The sequence below is a fragment of the Delphinus delphis genome, chromosome 14 (assembly GCF_949987515.2).
Source record: "Delphinus delphis chromosome 14, mDelDel1.2, whole genome shotgun sequence".
Lineage (NCBI taxonomy): Eukaryota > Metazoa > Chordata > Mammalia > Artiodactyla > Delphinidae > Delphinus > Delphinus delphis.
Window position 1 is genome coordinate 5,185,818 of NC_082696.1, and position 22,210 is coordinate 5,208,027.

Here is a 22,210-nt window from a genome sequence, read left to right on the forward strand (position 1 = left end):
CTGCCTCAATAGATTTCTTTCCAAACACACTAAACTGATCTATTTTGTAAAAGGTACCAATGATATACCACCAAGGAGGGAGAAAACAGTACCATCTTAAGCTACCAAGGACAGAATCATTAGTCTAAACTGTTTAGTAGGATATACCCAGGAACTGAAAGCAGAAAACACTGAAGTCACTGGGACTTACAAACAAATTGACTTAGGTATTGTCTTTTCAAATCTAGGTGCTTCTATGTTGCTTTAAAATTGTATTTTAAAATTACCCATAATCTACCGCTCTAGGAAAACAGCATTTTTATTCCCACATGTCTTATTATGAATGGAATTTTTCCTTTAATATTTGTTATTCAATTTTATATCTTACTATTTTTATGAAATATTCTACCAACATTTTTTGTATTATAGTCCTTGAAATTCTAAAACATTATATTCATTATATAAATGTTTACTGAAACACTATCTCTTGGACAGGTTTTATTAACTAACGAATAGTTTGCCCTCTTGGAAACTGGTGGTGGACGCGGGGGCAGGGGGACTGGGGAAAGGAACTGGAAGCAGAATATTAAGCAGTGAGAACTGACTGACAATAAGGACCTTCCAGAAACACACTGCAACGGTGCTGAATGAAGTTTGGGCTGGTGATGAACAGGGAGGGAAGGCTTTGGGGTATCGTTACATAATAATATAACAATTTGAGACCTAAATGATGAGTGAGAGTTAGAGGGGAGAAAGAATGAAGTTGGTTCTGAAAAAAAGAACATGTTCAAAAATTTAGAATCAAGAGTATGAAATAAATAGTAAAGCTGGTAAGGTAATAAGTCATGCTCAAGCAACTGGACGTACTTCTTGGGAGTAATTAGAAGTCATCCAAGTGTTTTAACCTAAGGAGAATCATGATTAGATTTCTATTTTAGAAGCATCACCCTAGCTTCAATAAGGAGAATATTTGGAAAAATACAGCAAGATCATCAAGATTAAGAGGCAATTACAGGTTCCTAATCCAGGCAACACATAACGCTATCTGAACTGAGGTAATTCCAGTGGGGATGGAGAGACAAGAACAGAAGTGAGAGATGGTGAGAGGGTAAAACCAACTGTATGTGTGGTGAGGTGGTGTTTAACGGTTCCCTAGCGCTCAACATTAACCTTCTGTTTTATAAAGAATTCTGTTATAATAAAATAGATAACTAATAAGAACCTGCTGTATATAAAAAAAAAAAATTCAAGAAGAAAAAAAGAAAACTGTTATAAATTGCTCTCCTGATGCGGGACTACTTCTTTTGAATAAATACCATGAAGATGAATTGCATTTATTTAATCCCCTCTTCATTCCAGAAGATGCACACAATGTTAAACTATGTCCTAAAAAGGCTTTTCTAATGTACATGGTTACACAAAGGTATGGGTATTCATTTTATGGAACCTTCAATAACCTGGTTTTATTTTTTAGAATATCTAAACAAAACAATTGCTAACCAAATGGGAATAATGCCACTGAGTTCCTTGAACAATTCCTTCAAATTGGGCTTTTTCTCAGGCATTAGAGAGCTGTGATTTCCCCACTTTTTTTCCCATGAAAACTGACCATCTGCTAAGATTGTTACAAAAATATTGCAGTTCACTAAAAAGGTTATGTATAAGGTAAACTTGATGATCACTTTTTCTGTGCCCGGCAGCATTCACCTGACAAGCTAGCCCAGTAACAACAAAGAAAGATGAGGGAGTACGAATATTGCTTGTTTTGATTGCTTTTGTGTGTGTATATGTGTGTGTGTGCGCGCGCATGTGCATGTAAAATATATATGTATGTATCACATGTATGTACAATATATAGTTCTTAAAAGTTACTTGTACTTTAAGTTTTCTTTCTTTTAGTATGGAAAATACCAGACATATATAAAATTAGTATACTCTTAAATATGTTAGATTCCATTAGCAGATTTTATATTTCAAATACCTCTAATTTACAAAAATCAGTACCTAAAATTGGGTTCATGTAAAAGATGTATGCTTTATAAAGAATTTGCTGTAATGCATTTCTTTAATTTAGGAATACCCACAAAGGACTGAGTGGTTCAAATACACTTTAATTGGCTTGTAACTATAGTCATGATCAAATCTAAGAATCACTGCTTTACTTGGTTTTTAAACTACAGAAGTATTTCTTCTCCTCAACAAGCTCTAGTGCTTCAGTTTTGTATGATTATTTTGAGGGATGGCACAATTCTTACCACTGGTATTAATATACAGACAGAAAATGGTATTTTTTCTAACATGAGTTTTCATGATAAGAAATGAAAATAGAAAGCAATGAATTAGAGAATAACATACATACAGACAAAGCCGCTATTGGTAAAAATTTGATCGACGTTCCATAGGCAAAAGGAACTTTATGTTGGGATGCTCGATGCTTTAAATATTTGGTATAAATACTTAAGGAATAATTTGCTAATTGTAAAAAGGCAATGGCTCTGGTTCCAGAGTTAGAAGTAAATCAACTCTGGATCTGTCCTGTTATAATTTGGGTCTACAGTACCAGATTTATAGCTTTTTCAAAAATCTTTTGATTACTGAAATTCTCACAGGAAAAAATAACTTTGTTATTGCAAGTTTGGAATTCTCCTAATTTCCCATGAAAAACCTTTTATAAATCAAAGGTTTTTTTTATAACCAAAGTTTTGATTGTTTATTATTTGGAGCACACCTCTTCATTTGTTGCAGAACAGACTAGACTGCATACCTTAATTTCAAAAAACAACTATATTATTAGGTTCCTAGTATCTATAATACTAATAAACATTTGTTCAATGAACATAAGCAGATGCTTAACACACCTGTCAAAACAGTAATGTGTTAGAGATTAAAGAAGAATAGAACTTTTTCTTTAAGAGGTTATGAATAACAAAGCGAAACACTACTACTATTGCATATTAATATGTACTTGTTTAAAAAACCTGACAAGTACTGTGTAGTGTTTTCAGGGAAAAAGTTTCCTATTTGCTGGTCTTTCACTGGAAGTTTTAAATCGTGGAGTATTTAAGAGAAAACTTTCTGGTGGTTTTTTCCTGAGCCTTTTCCCATCGTAGTTTCTACTATGAAACCTACTATCCACTTCCTCCACTTCCAATCCAGAGATCACTATAATACACCAAATAAACAAAGAATGTTCTGGGACCTTTAAGTTATTTAATATAGGGGGGACTATAAGTGGGTAAAGGAGAAACAACATGAAACAAAGTTAGGTACACGCCAGCTGGAGATGAGCTATGATGCCATGCTGAACAGTTTTCATTTTTACCATGCCGTGACAGAAAGCCACTGCAAACGTGTAACAGGGAGTGTGACGGTGCTTCTATGTATTAAAAAGAGAGCTCTGTGGAATCTAAAAAACAAAACAAATGAACAAACATAACAAAACAGAAAGAGAGTTACAGATACTGAGAACAAACAGGCGATGCAGTGGCAGAAAGAAATAGGTGAGGGCGATTAAGAGGTACAAACTTTGAGCTGCAAAATAAATGAGTCCCAGGTATGAAATGTACAGTATGGGGAATATAGTCAATAACTATGTAATGTCTTTGTGTGGTGACAGATGGTAACTAGACTTATTGTGGTGAACATTTCGAAATGTATAGAAATATCAAATCATTATGTTGTGTAACAGGAACTAATATAAGATGGTAGGTCACTTATACTTCAAAAAACAAACTCATAAAAAAAAAAAAACTCATGGAAAAAGAGATCAGAGGCGGGGTGTAGGGGAAGGGGGAACTGGATGAAGGCAGTCAAAAGGTACAAACCTCCTGCTATAAGATAAATAAGTACTAGGGATGTAATGTACAACATGAAAAATATAAATACTGCTGTATGTTATATATGAAAATTGTTAAAAGAGAAAATCCTAAGAGTTCTTCATCACAAGGAAATATATTTTCCTGTTTATTTAATTCTGTATCCGTATGAGACAATGGGTGTTCACTAAACTTATTGTGATAATCATTTCATGATGTAAGTCAAATCATTATGTGTACACCTTACAGTGCTGTATGTCCATTATATCTCAACAAAACTGAAAGAAGAAGAAAAGGACAGGAAAAAAGAGAGTGAGCTCTAGCTGCAACTAGGAGGGAGTACCAGTGGATCTAGCCCAATAGTGAAAACAGAAAAGGTTAAGAGTCACGTGCTATTAAGAGGCAGAAGCCGAACTTGATGAGGAAGTATGTGGAAAGGAGTGGGGGCCTGGGGGAAAGCAGAGGTGGAATGAAGGACATATGACTTCCAGGCAACTAATGTCATCCACACAGAGAACACAATGTAGCAATCACTGTATGAGGAAGACAGGGAAGGATGTGATTTTACTTTTGGAAATGTTATGTTTGAGATGCCTATATGTCATCCATGGGGAGGTGCTGAAAAGACTGGTGATCTGGAGTTCAAGATTAAAAGCATAATAAAAAATGATCACTATGGCAGTGGTCCTTGGAGGTATGGTTACTGATGAGACTGCCCAAGAAAAACAAATTAGAGAGATCACTCTGGGAAGTATCCAGCTTTAGTGAGAGCATGACATTTCTGAAGAACAAGTATCAAGTGATCAAATAAGTAATTAGGAAACTCATTAGTTTTGTCCTATTCTCATTTATGTTACTAAATCTAAATCTTTCTGTGTATTGAAGTCTTGGTTTCTAGCCTGGTAAACAGCAGTTTCTCAGTAGAAGTTTGTGAACTGAACTGCTTCTGACAGTCACTAAGTGCGTCTTTTAATTTCTACACGTACGTTATAACTCCACAGGTGCTACACTCAGTAATCAAGGTATTTTATTTAAACAGAGCATATTGCCACCATTCACAGAATTCATAAAATAATACCACAAAGTAAGCGAATTCATGAATCTGATAACTTGCTCGGAGATATTATATTCTACAAAGAAGTTTAGCAAAAATACTGATGCCATGACAGTTTAATGGCATAACTTTAAAAACAAATCAATTTATATTTAATTTATACATTAAAGATTATTTTTTCTCCACAAAGGCATTAAAGGTTAAGAGAATAAAAAACAAAAGACATCTACTTACATAATCCTGCAATATAGGCTTCAGAGTAATTCCCATAAAGGAGAAGTCTTATTATTAATAAGTATCACTTTTGAAATTAAATGTTCAAAATTCAGCTATCAAAAATACAGAAGAAAATTCAAGCCATGAGATGAGCTACCAAATAAGTTTACCTGAGACAGTCTTAATACTAAAATGCTCATCTGAATCATTAATATACTACTAAAATCTCATAGTGGTAGTTAATCTGAATTCTACTTATAAATGTAACACTAAAACATTTGAAATGTCAAGAAAAATTGAGTATAAGGGTCAAAAAATAAGAGCAAGTTAAATAAAATATGGGGCATTTGGTTTTCTTAACTTTTTTTGTCAATCCAATTTCAAAGTACATTAATACAAAGTGAATGGATTACAAATGTTTCACCTATATAGAAGGAACATGATGCTACTTACCAACCATCAGAAGGGCATGCAAACAAATTAAAGGGATGCATGAAAATAATTGAACTGAAGAAGACACACTGAGCAATCACCCACCTATTTTTTTCTATTAAACAACTTGAATTCTTTAATAAAAATATTTATATTTTAAATTAATTTTAGAGATTTGTGTAGAATACCATACACTTAATAGGGAAATAGAGAAAAAACTAAACTGCATTATCCCAGCCAGTGAGCAGCATACTTAATCATGGAATAGAAACATTAATATTTAAGAACAAACAGGTACAAGCAAGAATAAGATGTTATATAACAAATTCAACATGCAAATTCTGAGGGATGCATGGAATACAAGATTAAAATGGAAGAACTTCCTATATAAACTGCAAAAATATTTCTTCAGGAATAAACATACGTTGCCCTATTATTCTAAGCCCAGATCCCCTGTTTTATGTTTGCAACACCTCACATTCCTAGTTGTAAGCCATCTACACTGCCGATCCCCACAAAATACTGTATTTAGAAAAGCTACCCCTCAATGAATCCTTATACGAACAAAAAGGAAGATGTTTCTCAAAGCCTTTATTTATGAGAACTTGTAGATAAGACATATTTTATTATTATCACCAAGAAACTTCATTAAACTGAAGCCTCAAGTTTGAGGAAAAGCCTCTCTGATCGTTTTAAAAAGCCTGACCCACCTCCAGACAACATTATGGCTGAACGGTAGTAAAGAGAGCTCATAGAGCTGCTCAGTGATTCACAAAATTTTGGTTTGATAGTGAGTGAAGTCTTAAAATCTACACTTTGTCACACTTTCTTAATTTAACCTGTCTGTATGGATTGCTGTCTATCCAAAGATACAGCGCTTTTAGTTATTTGTGAAAATTCTAGTTGGAACAATGTTCCTGTGACTGGCCTAATGCAGAATAAATGACACAGCTACAATTCTGGTGAGGTATACAAAGAAACTGATATAAAATTGAATTAAATTGTCCCACTCTGGAAGAAAAAATTAATCAGCACATTTCAATTTCTGCAAATACTTTTCTTTCTCATCATGTTTATCAAGCAGTATACACCCACTCCCATCAGAGTACCTTACACTTAAGCATGTAACATGCTAACGCCATTTTGATTCCAGGAGTTCTGGACTTCTATGATGGTCTTTGTATTCTAAATTTAAATGTGATTTTTCTAAAGTCTTCCCTGTCACTGGGTCTAGTTTTATTGATTTATTAAGGTTCAACAATAATCTTAGAAATACAGAATTTGAATCAGACTACTACTTTGATAATTATACCTTAAGTAGTAATACATAAAAATTTATTTATTGTACTTTAAAAATATTTATTTTATACTTTCTCATCGGAATTGAACAATCATTCCGCATTCCTGCATCTCCTTGTGAAACATTTTTGAAAAATTCATCTACATTTACAGGCTACTAAGGTTAGCAACAACCAATTTTTCACTTTCCTTACAAAACTTTAATCTAGTGACTTGAAAATGTTAACAGACTTCCCCCCAAAGAACTTATTCATTACGTGAGAATATTTTACAGTCTCAAAATTTTTAATACCTAAATTTCACTAAGTTTTTTCTGGAGGGTGGATATAAACCGCCAATGCAAGAACTATTATTATTACTGATAACTTGAGGAAGCATAAGTGATGTTCATCACCGGAGGCATTTACAGCAGCATTTTCTCACTAAAAAGTCATTCCACTAAAAACCCAGTTCTTCTGAGAGAAAGGGAAAGCCGAAGCTCTCTCTGCCAAGTATTTACATGCAACCTGAATAATCCAGTTTACGAGTATAAGTACCTTACTTGTTTTCCAAAAAGCTTTAAATGTTCACCTCTGTGAGACAAATGTGACAAGTGTAAGATATATATTATGTGCACTAAGCAAAATTAATCTTAAGTTAATGTTTATTAAAACAAAACAATCACTTTAATAGCATTATTTGAAGATACACTTAATCTAGGAAGGCAAATTTATGTCTAGAGTTGTCACTTTTTTTCCTCCAGAGATCTGGAAGAATATGTCTTTTCTTAAATGTGCTTACTGTACTATATTTAGTGAAAAGACAAGCCATAGTAATCGGATCATCTGCGTGGAAGCATGGATCAGCTTATTCACATGAAGAATTTAAGAAGCTATCAGCCTTCTATACAGTCCTGCCTGTATGAGAGGAAGCAAGGACTGGCTGCTTTCAAACCTGTAATTTATGAGTTTATTCAAACCCGCCAAATTGCTTTACGTAAACGCCTCTCACATTTAAAAATTCCCATGGCAACTCATTTAGTTTGGCAGACAGGAAGACCCAAATTCAATCCTTTTATCCTGCAGCTAAACCATTACAATGGTAATTCTGCTCTGACACTCTGAAGAGACTGCTAATTACTGTACTCTGGGTCCCTAGACAGTTCTCCCATCCAGATTAAAATAGTTGTGCAAGGCAGAAAATGGTAGCAACACCCTCTTTACATAAGAGAGATGCTCTCTCACATTACAGCTCTATCAAGGGGCAAGTGCATTACAGCTAGATGTCTTTTAATGTATCTTTTAATACCTTACCTTCTTTCCCAATAACATGAAAAGGAGGGAAATCATACCACAGATTTCAATTACTGATCCCTTGGTCAAGAACTAAATGCAGGGCCATCAGTTCATTAACAATCCAGTTTAATACTTGAACTCCAAGATGAGACTACACTATCTCCAGAGTCATTACCTCTCTTCCTATCTTACTCTTTAATTCTTTTCATTTATTTTCTGGTGATAATTAATACACAGTTACCTATGAGTCAAATGGTGATAGTACTAGAAGAAACAAATCTCTGGGAAACATGAAAAGCAAACTTAATAAAAAATTATTTTGTGAAGGACCCTTCACTTTTCACTACTCTCCCAAATAATGATGACATTGACACCTATAGTTTTTTTTAAGAAGTGAATTTAAGTTACTTTTTTTTAATAATCTTTTTCAAATTTCATAATATTCTTGAAATAACTGGCAACTTTAAAAATCCTCAGCTGGAAATTCCTCAGAATCTACTAGATCAATTACTTAGGTTAATATTACTGAGCTCTATGTTTATAAATGCTTTCATAAAGAGATCAGCTATATACTCAAAACCAACTCACGTTCAACTCCTCAAATACCTATTAAACAAACTTAAAGAGGCAAAAAAAAAAAAAAAAGACACGCTTATTCCCCCCATAAAGTAAGAAAGTGAAACAAACACTTTATGAATTGTCTGGGACTAGTGGCATCTTGTGTACCAAAGCTGGTCTTAAATTATCAGACAGTGTAAACTTCAACTGCCTGAAATCACTTAATTTCTCTAATACAGGCTATGGTGACTCATTTCGTCTTTTCAGTTTAGTATTCCATCTCCCCAACAGAAATCTTTTACCCCCATTCTTATTGAAAGAAAGGAAAAATTATAGTGAGAAAGAAGACATTTGAGCAGGTATCTCTCACTTCTACTTTCCCAGTCTTTATATCAGTAATATTCCCCAACTTCCACTGTTCTAGTGTTTTGTTTTGTTTTTGCGGTACGCGGGCCTCTCACTGCTGTGGCCTCTGCCGCTGCGCAGCACAGGCTCTGGACCCGCAGGCTCAGCGGCCATGGCTCACGGGCGCAGCCACTCCGCAGCACGTGGGATCTTCCCCGACCGGGGCACGAACCCGTGGTCCCCTGCATCAGCAGGCGGACTCTTAACCACTGAGCCACCAGGGAAGCCCCTGTTCTAGTGTTTTTTATGTCCCTTCAGAGAAGATTAGAAAAGATCATAGGATATGCATCTATGTCTTAGTTAATGATGAAACAGTATTCTTTTCCAACGAAACAGAATGAGAATTAATTGAAAGAGGGATGGCACCTGATACCGGAGACGGTAGATGTACTCCCACAGTGAGTGAGTGAGGGGGGGTGGGGGGACGGAGATACTTGTATACACGTTATTTTTTTAAGTAACATTAAGTGGTTTACAATTTTCTTATTTATTATGTCGCTGTAAGCAAAAAGGTATATTGGTGAGATCATGGACTAGCAATTAGGGCGCCTTTTGCAGTTAGGGACAGAATCACTTTCTTTTGGCATGGTGCCTCCTGTGACCAGGAATGAGCTTGTAACTGGCATGGCCAATGATGTAGCTAAGGTAATCAATCCATACAACATAAAGAAAAAGAGAAGAAATGAGGGAACATGTGTCTTGCACTTTCACATAACTAAAATAATAATTTTTACCTTTACAAAGTCCTTCTAAGGCAAGTAAGCAACAATAACCCAATTTTACATATAAGGAAATAAAAGTTCTAAGTTTAAGTGACAGTCCCTGACCATGCATGATTTGCGCAATCCTACTGCATTTGTTACCACTCTAATGACTTGAAATGCACAACTCTCCACCTCTAAAATGCATATACACTAATCCCCTCTGTCTCTAGGAACTTTGTACCTTGAAGTTCCGGCTCAAGTCTCACCCACCTATGTGAAATCTTCTCCCCTAAATACCCCAGTCCACTGTGACATCTTCCTGTAAACCTCTATAACATCTTCTTGAACACTGATTGCCACCTATATACTGCTTGTTACTATCGCTCTAGAAAATGTGCTGCATTAAATAATTGGCATTTGGGGGGGAGGGGGAGACAAACACTTCAAAATTAAAACAAGGGGAAAGTTGCCATTACATAAAATGAAGAGTGAAATCTTTTAATGATGCCAAACTGTTCATATAGGTTATGTAAGCTATACATACATACATGTACACATGTGCACACATCAAATTAGTCTGCCATTTCAGTGCCTTCAAGGAGAACACGCTAGTATGCATAAATATTATTACAACGAATGAATGGAGATCTTTACACATCTCTTTCAGTAATTAACAAAAATAGGGGGAAAATGGATAAGGACAGAAGAACTGAACATTTTCAACCACCTTCATCTAAATGACATTTATAAAACACATATCCAACTACTGTAGAATACATGTGCTTTTAAGTGTAAAAGGGATATTCACCAAAACAGACAATGTGATGCAATATAAAAAGTCCTAATTAGATGCAAAGAGAGTGAAATCTTATAGAAAACATTTTCTGAGAAGAACAGAATTAAGTTAGAAATCAGTCACAATAAGATAAATTTAAAAGTCCCAAATATTTGGAAACATCTGGAAATAACCCATAGGTCAAAGAAGAAATCATGAAAAAAATTAGAAAATACTGTGAAGTGAATAGTAATAAAAATACAGCATAATATTATATTTGAGATGCAGGTAAAGCATTATTCAGAGAGAAAATTTTTAGTATAAACAAAAGGTCTTAAGTCACTAATCTTCCACCTTTAAGAAGCTGCGAAAATAAGGTTAAACCCTAAAGAAAGAATATATAAAAGCAGAAATCAATGAAACAGAAAAGGAATAAATAGAGAAAAATCAACAAAACCAAAAACTGGTATGTAGCAGTAAAAGATGATTAAAATTAATAAAGCTCTAGAGCTGGACTGATCAAAAAAAAAAAGGAAGTCACAAATTACTAACATAATGAATGAAAGCAAGGACACTACTACAGATCCTACATACCTTAAAAAGATAAAAAGGGAATATTATGATCAACTTCATGATAAAAAGTTTAACTTAGATGACAAAGACAAATTCCTTGAAAAATACAAAAAAAAGAAAAAAAATTTAAGTTCTATATTTATGAATGAAATGGGATTTGTAATTAAAAGCCTTCCCACAAAACCACAAGACAAAGGCAAGCCACAGATTAGAATATCTGTCCAATAATGGATGTATTCCCAATATATATAAAGAACTGTTTTAATAGTAAAAAAAAAAAAAGAAAAGACAATAAAGAATGATAGAAAGATTTAAAGATACTTCATCAAAGAAGATATATGATTTCTCAAGCAGCACATGAAAAGATGCTCGACATCACTTGTATTCAGAGAAATAAAAATTAAAACTTCAACAGGTGAAAGGATAAACAAACTGTGGCTTATGTATTCAAATGGAATACTAATTATCAATAAAAAGAAACAACTCACTGACACATATAACAGCATGGAGGAACCTCAAAAAAGCGACGCCACGTGAAAGACAGGCACAAAAAATGAAATCTAGAAAAGGCAAACTCATCTAAAATAGGTAAATTCATAAAACCAGAGAGTAGAATGGTGGTTGTCAGGTGCTGGGGGAAGGGAGGGGCGGTAGGGGAAATGGGGTGATGTCCATAAAAAGGTACAAACTCTCAGTTATGAGATGAGTAAGTTCTGGGGGTCAAAGGTACAGCGTGGTGGTTACAGTTAATAACACTGTACACTTGAAATTTACTAAGAGAATAGATCATACAAATAAAAAAACTAACTATGTGGGATGATGAATGTGTTAATTAACTTGATTGTGATAATCATTTCACAATGTATAGATGTATATCAAATCATCACATTGTACACCTTAAAAAAAAAGCACTTGTACATCCTAAATATAAACAATTTTTATTTGTCAATCTTATACCAATAAGGCTGGGGGGAAAAAACAAAGTTTTTAGATCATAATAGAAAAAAAGGCAAAACTAACCCCAGTTGTTGCCTGGGGGCGTGGGGGGGGTAGTTAATTGATAGCAAAGGGGTAAGAGAAAACTTTTTGGCATGATGGAAATCTTGACTGTGGAAGTGGCTGTTAGTGTATACAGTTGTCAAGGGCCAAACTGTACATTTCAAATGAATGAGTTTTTATTTTATGTGTAAAAAAAAAGGAAAAAATTCCTCAAGAAGCACCTCTTCTTCCTTCTTGTCTTCAAATGACTATTCTTCAGCATTAAAAAGACAGCTCCTATGTATTTAAATCATGAGTTTCCAGATTATTTCTCAAACAGGTATCTCTATAACGCTAGATGTGAATACACTCTCAGAACAAAAATTCTGATGGTCAATTAAATTTGGAAATGGTTTCTACCAGAGGTTCACAATACTTACTAGCATATTAAAGGCTTCCTTTACCCCAAATACCTATGAAAAGTATCTCATGAAATACAGTTAGGGAAATGTCATTGCCTAAATATTAAAGATCTTGCCGTAAATAATTTTCTGTATCCCTAGTGTTCTAAAATACAGCCAACCTGGAATAAGTATTTGTTAATCTGAACAGAACACTAGAATAGCTACACTTGGATAGCCAACAGGCATCTCAAATTTACTAGGTCCAAAACTGAGTTCCAAGTAATCTCTTCAAAATCTGTTCCTAACATATCCTTCATCAAGGTAACAGCAATTATATCCTTCCAGTTGTTCAGGCTAAAAATCTTGGTGTCATCCTTGATGCCTTGCTTTCTAACATCCCACAGACAATCCATTAGCAAAACCTGCCAGTTTCACTGTAAAAATATGCTCACAACCAGACCATGACTCACCGCTATGGCTACACTGGCCCAACCCATCATCACCTCTCGTCTGAATTAATGCAATGGTCCAGGAATTGGCAAACTTCTTCTGTAATAAGCCAGACAGTAAATGGCTTTTCTGGGCATATGGTCTCTGTGGCAGTTACTCAACTCACCACTGGAGCGCAGAAGCAGCCACAGACAACACGTAAATGAATAAGCATAAGCATGGCTGTGTTTCAATAAAACTTGTCAGACAATGCAATTTGAATTTCATATAATTTTCACATTTTATGATATATTCTTCTTCTCCAAATATTATTCTTCTGATTTTTTTCCCCAGCCATTAAAAAATGTAAAAACCATTCTTAGCTCATGGGCTATTCAAACACAGGTGGGAGGCTGGATTTGGCCCATGGGCCATAATTTGCAGATCCTACAAGAGCTTCCTTTCTTTCACCTTGTGTTCTTTATTCTGTTTTAAACAGAGCAGGCCAGCAATCCTTATAGAATATTAATCAGATTATGTCATTCATTCCCCTCTCCTTAAGCACTCCAATGGTTTCACCCATTCTAGACTAAAAGCTGAAGTCCTTAAAATGGTTAACAAGGGCCTGCACAATAACTAATCAATTGTCCTAATATGTACATGAGAATATTAAGACCAAATTAATTAAAAGCAGATTTAGATACTCTGTTACAAAAGGCAAAAGAAATGGGAATTTATAGCATATTACATAGCAAGAATAAAGGAAACAAAAACATCTGATGACAGAATTGGCAAATGAGTAAATTAATTTAATATACAAGCTCTCTGTACGGATCAAATCTATGTTAAAGTGATTTGAATATACAAAGATAAGAAGTCATAATTTCCCAAAATTCTGTATATTTGTAAGCACATTAGGTAAATGCTAAGCAAAGACTGTAAGAAGTTCAGCCAAGAAATTTAACAGCCCAGTTTATTTTGAAAGGCTCACAGGAAAAGTGTGAGAATTATGATGTGAATAAGAACAAGCATTAAAATGTCATCTGAAGGAAGTTTTCTAATTATAATAAACCAGTTCAACACACATGTCTAAAAGCCTAAGGTTTAGATATATAAAATTAGTAATTAATCTACTAAAAATACCATTTGTCTAATTATGAAGTAATTTATCATAGGGTTATATAAAATTAGTAACTGCATCATAGAAGTTTAATTAAAGAAACAAAAATTTATAGGAAAGCATATAGCAGCACATTGCAATTCGGCCTAATAACAAACAAAAATGATCAACATATCCTGTCTTAAATATTTAGCTAAAATTAGGAAATAGTCGATATTGTAAAACTCCATAAATATCATAAAAGCTAGTTTTTCCACCCAATTAACTTTTAGAACAAAGCAGTTACATAAAACCAGAAATCACAAATGCAGAATCACAAATCCCTAATAATTCCAAGTAACACTAATTTCCTTATGGGGTTCACTTAAAATGAGAAGGCTATTACCGTATCAAATCTTGACATGATTGTTTCTTCCTATATAACCTTTGCTTAATGTTCTACCTATATACTCAGTAAAATTCTACCAGTTTGAGGATTTCCCCATAATCTTTTTAGGAGGAATAATGTTTTTTCACTCATTTCCTTATATTGCATCCTAGTACTTCAAAAGTCTTTCTCCCATTTATAAGCTAACTTGGAGAGAACCAATACTTACAAAACATGTGAAATTTTACTTTATACTTATATGAAGCCATCAAAAGTCCTAAAATTAATTATTTCATAAACATTTTCCTTCTCTGACTTTAAAATTTTTACAACTACCCATACTTTGTTTACAATTAAGAGCCATTTCTTCAATATACAATAAGGAATTTCAGAGCAGATAACTCACTTGTTACCCCACTTCCAGAGGAGTGAAATGGCAAGTCACTGATAATCTTTATATGATTTATTTAAAGAAAAAAAAAATCACTCGTACTAACTTATGAGAGAATGAACTGAATGGGTTAAGACTAAAAGTGAAAAGACAGGTTATTTTAACTGGGTTGGCAAGAATATATGTCTTCAAGAAATACTTTTGGAGATAGACTTATCAATACCTCAGCAGTTGGTCTCTGCCAAGGATGACCTAAGTCCCCAAAGATGAGCAAAATCAGGGCACTGCTCAATAGTCCTTTTCTATCAGTGAGTATGATTTGATTTTCACAAAATGTTTCACTGTACTTATGAGAGTATATTGAAGATCTCAAGAATGTAAGGAGGTATGGTTCAGATTTATGGAAATGAGATTAAACAACTGATTAACTGTACCTACAATGAAAAGGATATTTTTAGTAGATACTTGATGGTAACAGATTTAGACTTGCCAGACTAGTTATACTATATGTAACTAAAGAAATGACTCTTCTCTAGCTATGCATGGTTTATTCTGTGATTTAAGAAACAAAAGAGATTAAAATAAACGGATTACTGAAATCAAAGAAACATCTGAAATAAAAATGGTATTATCCAGAGTAAACAAGTTCATTAGGTAAAACATTATGACTCTACAAATGAATGAAGTGTGATCATCTCAAAATCCCTATTACTTTTGCAGTGAAATTAGAAAATGCTAAGGTTTCTCTGAGTTCTTGTGCTTGCTGGAAAAATGGGGGCAAAAGAACTTACTTTGTAAGGTTGTTTTGAAACCCTAATTTGAATTTTAAAAGTTTGAACTCTAAACATTAAGTTATGTGTGGTGTTACGTAAACTGATGGAGACACATTCAAATCATCAAAATTATTAGAAAAATTAGAATTATGTCACAAGGCGCACAGCTACAACCTTAACCGAGATTTATTAGCCTTATCTCCAGATGTAAAATACAAAATGGAATATTTATTACATTTAATTATAAAATTTTAAATCAAGCACAAAGTCTACCAACTCTCCCCTCCACACCCCCAGGTCCCTTAAGCCAGGATTAGATCTTTTGCTATATAACATTAAACATAATAGGCACAAAAACATTAAACTACACACGACTCTCTTTCTACCTCTTTCCAGAAAAGAATTTATTCTACATGGATAGGTAAGAAACATTTATACTGAAATAATACAAAGGTAATCCCATACTTCAGCTATAAATTCATTCTGTAAATGATATGTAAACTGAATCAATATTCCCCACAGAAACAATATGAAACCAGGGATTGTGTACCTGTTCAAAATGTGATCATGAAGATTTAGAATTTTTGTTACAAAAAGCTAATGTAAAAACTCATCTAATATAAATATTTTTAAGAACCATGAGAATTATTATATTCACATTTTTGTGATTAAAGATTAAAAAATTTAGTAACACCCAGGGTTTGAGACTGTGTTGAGAAACAGGTATTTTCAGGTAACACTGGCAGGACTACAAATTGGTACAAATTTTCTGGAAGGCAACTTAGAAACTTTAATATGAGTAAAGTACTAAAATTTAAAATGCACTTTATATGGAGTGGAGGATAAGATCACTGAAGATGAAGCAATAAAAGAACTGAGAGGCCAAGAGTACTGAAAGGATCATTTACATAAATAATGAAATCTTAGGGGAAAAAATTTCAACTCCTTTTTCTGTCGTCCCATTCTTTCTTGAACTTGAGCTAATCAGGCTTTTAAATCCACCATCCAAAAATCTGTTTGGCAAGGTCACCAATGACTACTACTTGCTAAATCCAATGGTTAACTCCCCATTCTTATCTTAATTGAACAATCTTCAGCAACAAACTTCTCTTGGCTTCCAGGACTCCACACTCCTGGTTTTTCTCCAGCCTCAGTGACTCCTCTCCTTGGGGTCTTTTCTTATGTCACCCTCCAAAATTCCTTTTGGTGTCTTATCTACAATCCCTAAGTATGAACTTCAATAGTTTTTATTATCTTAGAAATATTAAGTGAGTTAAAAGTGTGAAAAGTGCTCAGAATGGTGCTTGGTACATTAGTAAAAGTTAGCTCTTATTTTTCTAAAAGAAAATCTTACCATATTATGGGAAAATTTCACTATGAAACATTAACCTTTATGTGGTAAACAATGATATATGCCAGGAGAGTACGTGGAACCCACAGACAACTCAAATAATGTGCTCCCACTAACACAGCTCACCCAACGTAAGTATTAATTTGTACAGACTTCTGTACACCCATTACTTGCTTGCAATGAGAAACTGATCCAAAAAAAGATAGAAAGCTTTCATCACCCTACTTACTGATGACGCACCTACATTCCTACCCTATAATAGAGTGATGCAAAGGTAATAATACTTTTGAAAAAACAGGCCACTAATGGAGTTTGCTCCCCTCACAAGATTCCCTTCACAAAAAATAAACAGGGAACAGATTTTCCCATTTAAGGACTGGAGCAATGTCTGTTTGTCTATTATTCTATAGTAAATGATTTGGAAATTATTACTTACTGCAGGTACCAGTAATTTCTTCACCTCCTCAACGGCTCTCTTCAGTTTGATCTCTGCTCTGTTTTGAGCATCTTCCACAGTGATCAGTACATGTAAATCTTCATTGAGATGCTCCCAATTAGGCTTGCCTCGATTTTGCTCCTCCTAAAAAATTTACAAAGCATACTATTACAAATTTTTCTTTTCAAAGAGAGAGCACATCTTTCATGATAATAACCTGTTGCAATTATTAAGCTATGCTCGCATTGTTTTGCTATGACATTATAAACCTTTTAAATTCTTCTCTTGGCAAAAAGCCTGAGTGTGAGACTACTGGGTATTGATAGCTAATTCAACAAATATTTGTTGAGCACCTACTATGTACCAAAAGCATGGAGCCAGATACTAAGAGTATAAGAGTGAACAAGGCAATCACAACCCCTGCAGTGCTCTTATGTACCAAGAAACTTATGTATAGTGTCATCCTCAGGTTATCATGAAAAGCGTGTTATCATTCCTATATTTTACTTATGAGTAAATACAAGGTCATCGAGGCTAATTTAAGCAAGTCACCTGTCAAGGTCAACTGACGAACACCTTGCCAATTCAGGAACTGAACCAATATTTTCATTCTAAAATTCACCAATTTTTCCATATCGTTACAACTACTTTTAATAACACTGGCTGAACTCAAGATTAGGAAAAGTATTTTGCCAACAGACACTACTGTATAAGACAGATGCCATTTGTTTTAAGCATTTCAAGTAGTAATCATAGAACCATTTCATTGTAAAAATAATCACAACAAGGAATAAATGCGAGAATAGTCTTAACTGTATTTCTAACAGACCTTACTTTGAAAACAGTGAACTGTACAGTTACTCTTTAACCATACCATCTTAAATACTAGTTTTAGTAGAGAACATCTACGTTTCATTTCCTTGGTATCTTCAACTGACTTAGTGAGCCCCAGGCTGAAAACACTGCCAAGCTATAGGGAGGTTTAGAAGTAGAGTTGGCCATACTTCCCTTTCACCTAAGGTATAATAACTTCAGAACCATTTCTTGTTTTAAGCTTTAGAGATAATATACAAATATATTTATAAATATTTCACAAATATGAATTCTTTAAAAATTAAAAACAATATAAATTTATAAATAAATATAAGAATAGTATAAATAAATGCATATGGTTCAGTGCCAGGTACCATACATAAACAATACCTGTTGTTGAACTTTCATCTTTAAAGATTACTGAACGGTGAGATTCCAATCAAAGAAAATAAAACTGGTATAAAAAAACAGCTTTCTACTACAACTCATATATTTGCAGATGCCATACTAGGAAAAAATCTATGGAACTCAGCCAATAGGGATAGAAATAAGTTCTTAAAGTATACGCTTCTGCCTCTATTTTCTGTTAATATCATTAGTATGAAAATGCACCCAAACGTTGTGAGGGGAAACGAGAAACAAAACAAAGCACACCAACCTATGGTAGGCCATCTATGTGTTCCCAAGGAGTAAACTCAGAGATACCACAGTATGCTCACAGGGGTACCACGGGGGTACTTGAAATTTCAAGGGAAACAGCAATAGTTGATGTCTGTCAGATACCATGCAAACTTCTAGCTCAAAATACTGGACTTTATCAATATTAGATCACGCTATATTCCTTGTGATGATGTCTTATCTTTGTGATGCTAGGTTTTCAGTGGTTGCTGTAATAAAAAGCCAAGTCCATGCAAAACTCAATGTGGAACAGGAAAACAGGGTGGTAGTGTGCAATCTGATTCCCAGGTTTGAGAATGTGAACAGTGCCCAAGGGAAAACAAATCCCATTAATAAATAATGTGGCTATTTATAAATAAAATAAATTTTTTCAGTTTAAGTTGTTTTGATAAACTAAGTTGTTTGGAAGTAACTATTTAATAATAATAAGAAAAACTACGAAGTATTTCTTTTCACCTAGGGGACACCATAAAAAACTGACAGACCTGAGGAGTCAATGAGTCAAGAAACTGGGAACGTCAGTCAGGGTTATCTGTGTGCCAAATATAAAATGTGTAGATGTACCTCTACTGTGGCAATAAAAACCAATTTTAAAATCCAGAGTTTAATTTTTATGTTGAAAACTGTTGACGATATTTTCTCACTAAAATTTGTATTTTATCAATTTTTTATAGATAAATTTTATAAAGTTCCTTGTGTGTGTGCGCGTGTGTGTATGTTTATATTTTAATGAACCTATAAGTGTCTCTACATCTGTACAAATAAGGGACGTCTGCTTCAGGCCAAGATAAAGTAACACGAACAAGACTCTCTTGCCTGAAACAATCAAAAAAAATAAACCAGGCAAAACAAAAGAAACATCAGTCCTCAAGTCTCTGGACCTCAGGCTATTTAGGACAGTGAGGCTGAGAGATGGGAAATCAATGAAGTAAGACCCATTACTGTCCCAGCTCCCTGGCCTGGGAATCTCTAGGCTGCAGCCATGGGAACAGTGCCAGGCTGCCTCTCTGAGTTGAGACGACTAAGCTTAGCGTCTTGGGAGACCAAAGCAGCTAGAGCTCACCAAAAAGAATACTGGAAAGAGCTGCACAGAAAGAGAACTCTGGAGATCTGCACAAAGTTGACTCAAGTATTCAACTGAACACTGATCAGCGCCTATGTGGGAAGAAATACCAGAGGCCAGAGAAACAACTAGCCAAAGGATTCAAGGTAAAAGTGCCAGGTTCTCACACACAGCCAGACGGGAAAGACTTCATGATATACAGACACTGGGTAAAGTGCACAGAGGTCTTGCCTCAGTAGTGGAAAATAATTAGTCAGTAGTCCGGACACTGTTCCAAATACTGCCTAAATAAATCTTAAAAGCAAGATCTAAAAGGATCAAACTGTTTCCAATTTAACTGTGTCCCAGAACAAAGCCCAAGAATAACTACAGGAATATGTCCTCCCAACAAGGTAAAATTCACACTATCTGGCATCTAATCAGAAATTAACAGGCAGGGACTTCCCTGGCGGTCCAGTGGTTAAGACTTTGCCTTCCAATGCCCAGGGTGCAGGTTCAATCCCTGGTTGGGTAGCTAAGATCCCACATGCCTAGGGGCCAAAATACCAAAACATAAAACAGAAGCAATATTGTATCAAATTCAATAAGACCTTAAAAATGGTCCTCATCAAAAAAAAAAAAAAAACTTAAAAAAAAATTAACAGGCAAAGGAGGAGAAAAATGAAACACATATAAGAAAAATCAATCAATCGAAATCAACCTAAAACTGACACAGATGTTATAATTAGTAGACAAAGACACTAAAAAGCATGTGTTTGTGGTATTATTAATGCATACAGATACTAATACAAGGACAACTGAGGAACATTTATAATCCAAAATATTTTAGAAAGGCCTAAGAATGAAAATTAAAATCTTAAGTGACTTGCCACAGAAATTTTTATACATGGGGAAGACAAAAGTCAGAGGATTTAAAAAGGAACGGATATTATTTGCATGACAGGAACAAAGAATAAAGCTGCAGTATAATTTGAATTGTGCTTTATCGGAGGAATAAATTTTTGAGTTGTACAACACCTTAGTAAATGATACTCTTAATAAATTCATCAACTTAGGTGCCTGTTAAAAATACAAAAATAGAAGAAAATTATACCTACCCTAATGTTTGCTTCAAAACAAACAGTTTTGCTTATGGTTTCGAAAACACTTATAGACAAAAAAGGTGAAACTAATGTAGTATCTAATAGTATCTAGTATCTAGTATCACTAATATCTAATGTAGTATCTAGTATAGATACTACTAATGTAGTATCTAGTATAACTAATAATGTATCTAATGTAATTTTCACTCCTTCCTAAAATTCTTCTAAAACACTGTACAGTTTAAAATGCACAAAATCATAAGGAAGAAGAAAATGGGAAAGGAAACAATTTGGAAACTAGAAAGCAGATGGCTAAGTAGTCAGGGACTTAGCTAACCCAGGCAAGAAGAAACCAACTTATACTTAGAGCCTCCATAAAGGCTTAGGAAATTGGCAGCAGTAAAAGTCGGGGGGTGAGGGTGGGGCTAAGACTGGAAAACTGAAGGAACAGCTGAATCTCCGCATCCCCTATCCTTAAACTAAAGCTGGCTATCTAGCACTCCCTAATTTCTAGCAAAAGGCTAGAAATGTATTCCTAAAGAGTTCCACTTTCTAGAACTGGGTTTTGATGGGCAGCTGACAGGATCATTTACACAGTGAAGGCTGAGGTATCCAGTCTTTTCTCCCACTCCACACCCAGAATGAGGACAGCCAGCCCACACACTGGGGGCAAGAAACTGGAAGACCTTTCTCTGGAAAGTCTGGCCAACCCAACAACAGGAAACCACCTGAAGAAAACAATCACTGGGCAGTGAGAAGAAAAACTCAAAAAGACTCAGAGAGTTAAGAGAAGATACTGCATCCCTGAAACAAGTAAAAAATGCTATGAAAAGAATTCAAAACATAAAAAGGAACTCTTGAAACTTAAATATGATAGTAAAAATAAAAAACGTTGATAGAGGGGTTTGAAGATAAAAACTGAATTCTCCCTCCACGTAGCAGCAAAGACAGAGATGGAAAACAGGGAGAAAGAGTATAAAAATTGAAGAACTAGTCCAAGAGGTCCAAAAACTGAATTACTGATGTCTCACCAAGAAAAAGGAAGCAGATAGGAGAAAAATCATCAACGTATCACATACTTTTAAAACAAAACTGAATGATAAGAGCTTCCAAATGGAAAGGGCCCCATGAGTTCTCACACAATGAAAGAGTGAGATGAAAACTAAAAGTTAACTAGTAGCAAGGTAAGCACAAAATGCAGCAATAGAGAATAAATACCTAAAGAATCTCTTCAAGAGTAA

At 34.5% G+C, this 22,210-nt stretch overlaps 1 protein-coding gene across 7 annotated transcripts in view; it reads right to left on the minus strand.

The window, feature by feature from the left end:
• Positions 1–22,210, minus strand: part of QKI (QKI, KH domain containing RNA binding) — a 143,842-nt gene that overhangs the window by 23,841 nt on the left and 97,791 nt on the right. For all 7 annotated transcript variants that reach the window (XR_011246706.1, XM_060029661.1, XM_060029660.1 and 4 more), the window contains exon 4: positions 17,334–17,477. Coding sequence is in view for 6 of the 7 variants with exons in the window: in XM_060029661.1 (XP_059885644.1) it covers positions 17,334–17,477 (144 nt within the window). In the remaining variant the exon portion in view is untranslated. The remainder of the gene's footprint in view (positions 1–17,333; positions 17,478–22,210) is intronic.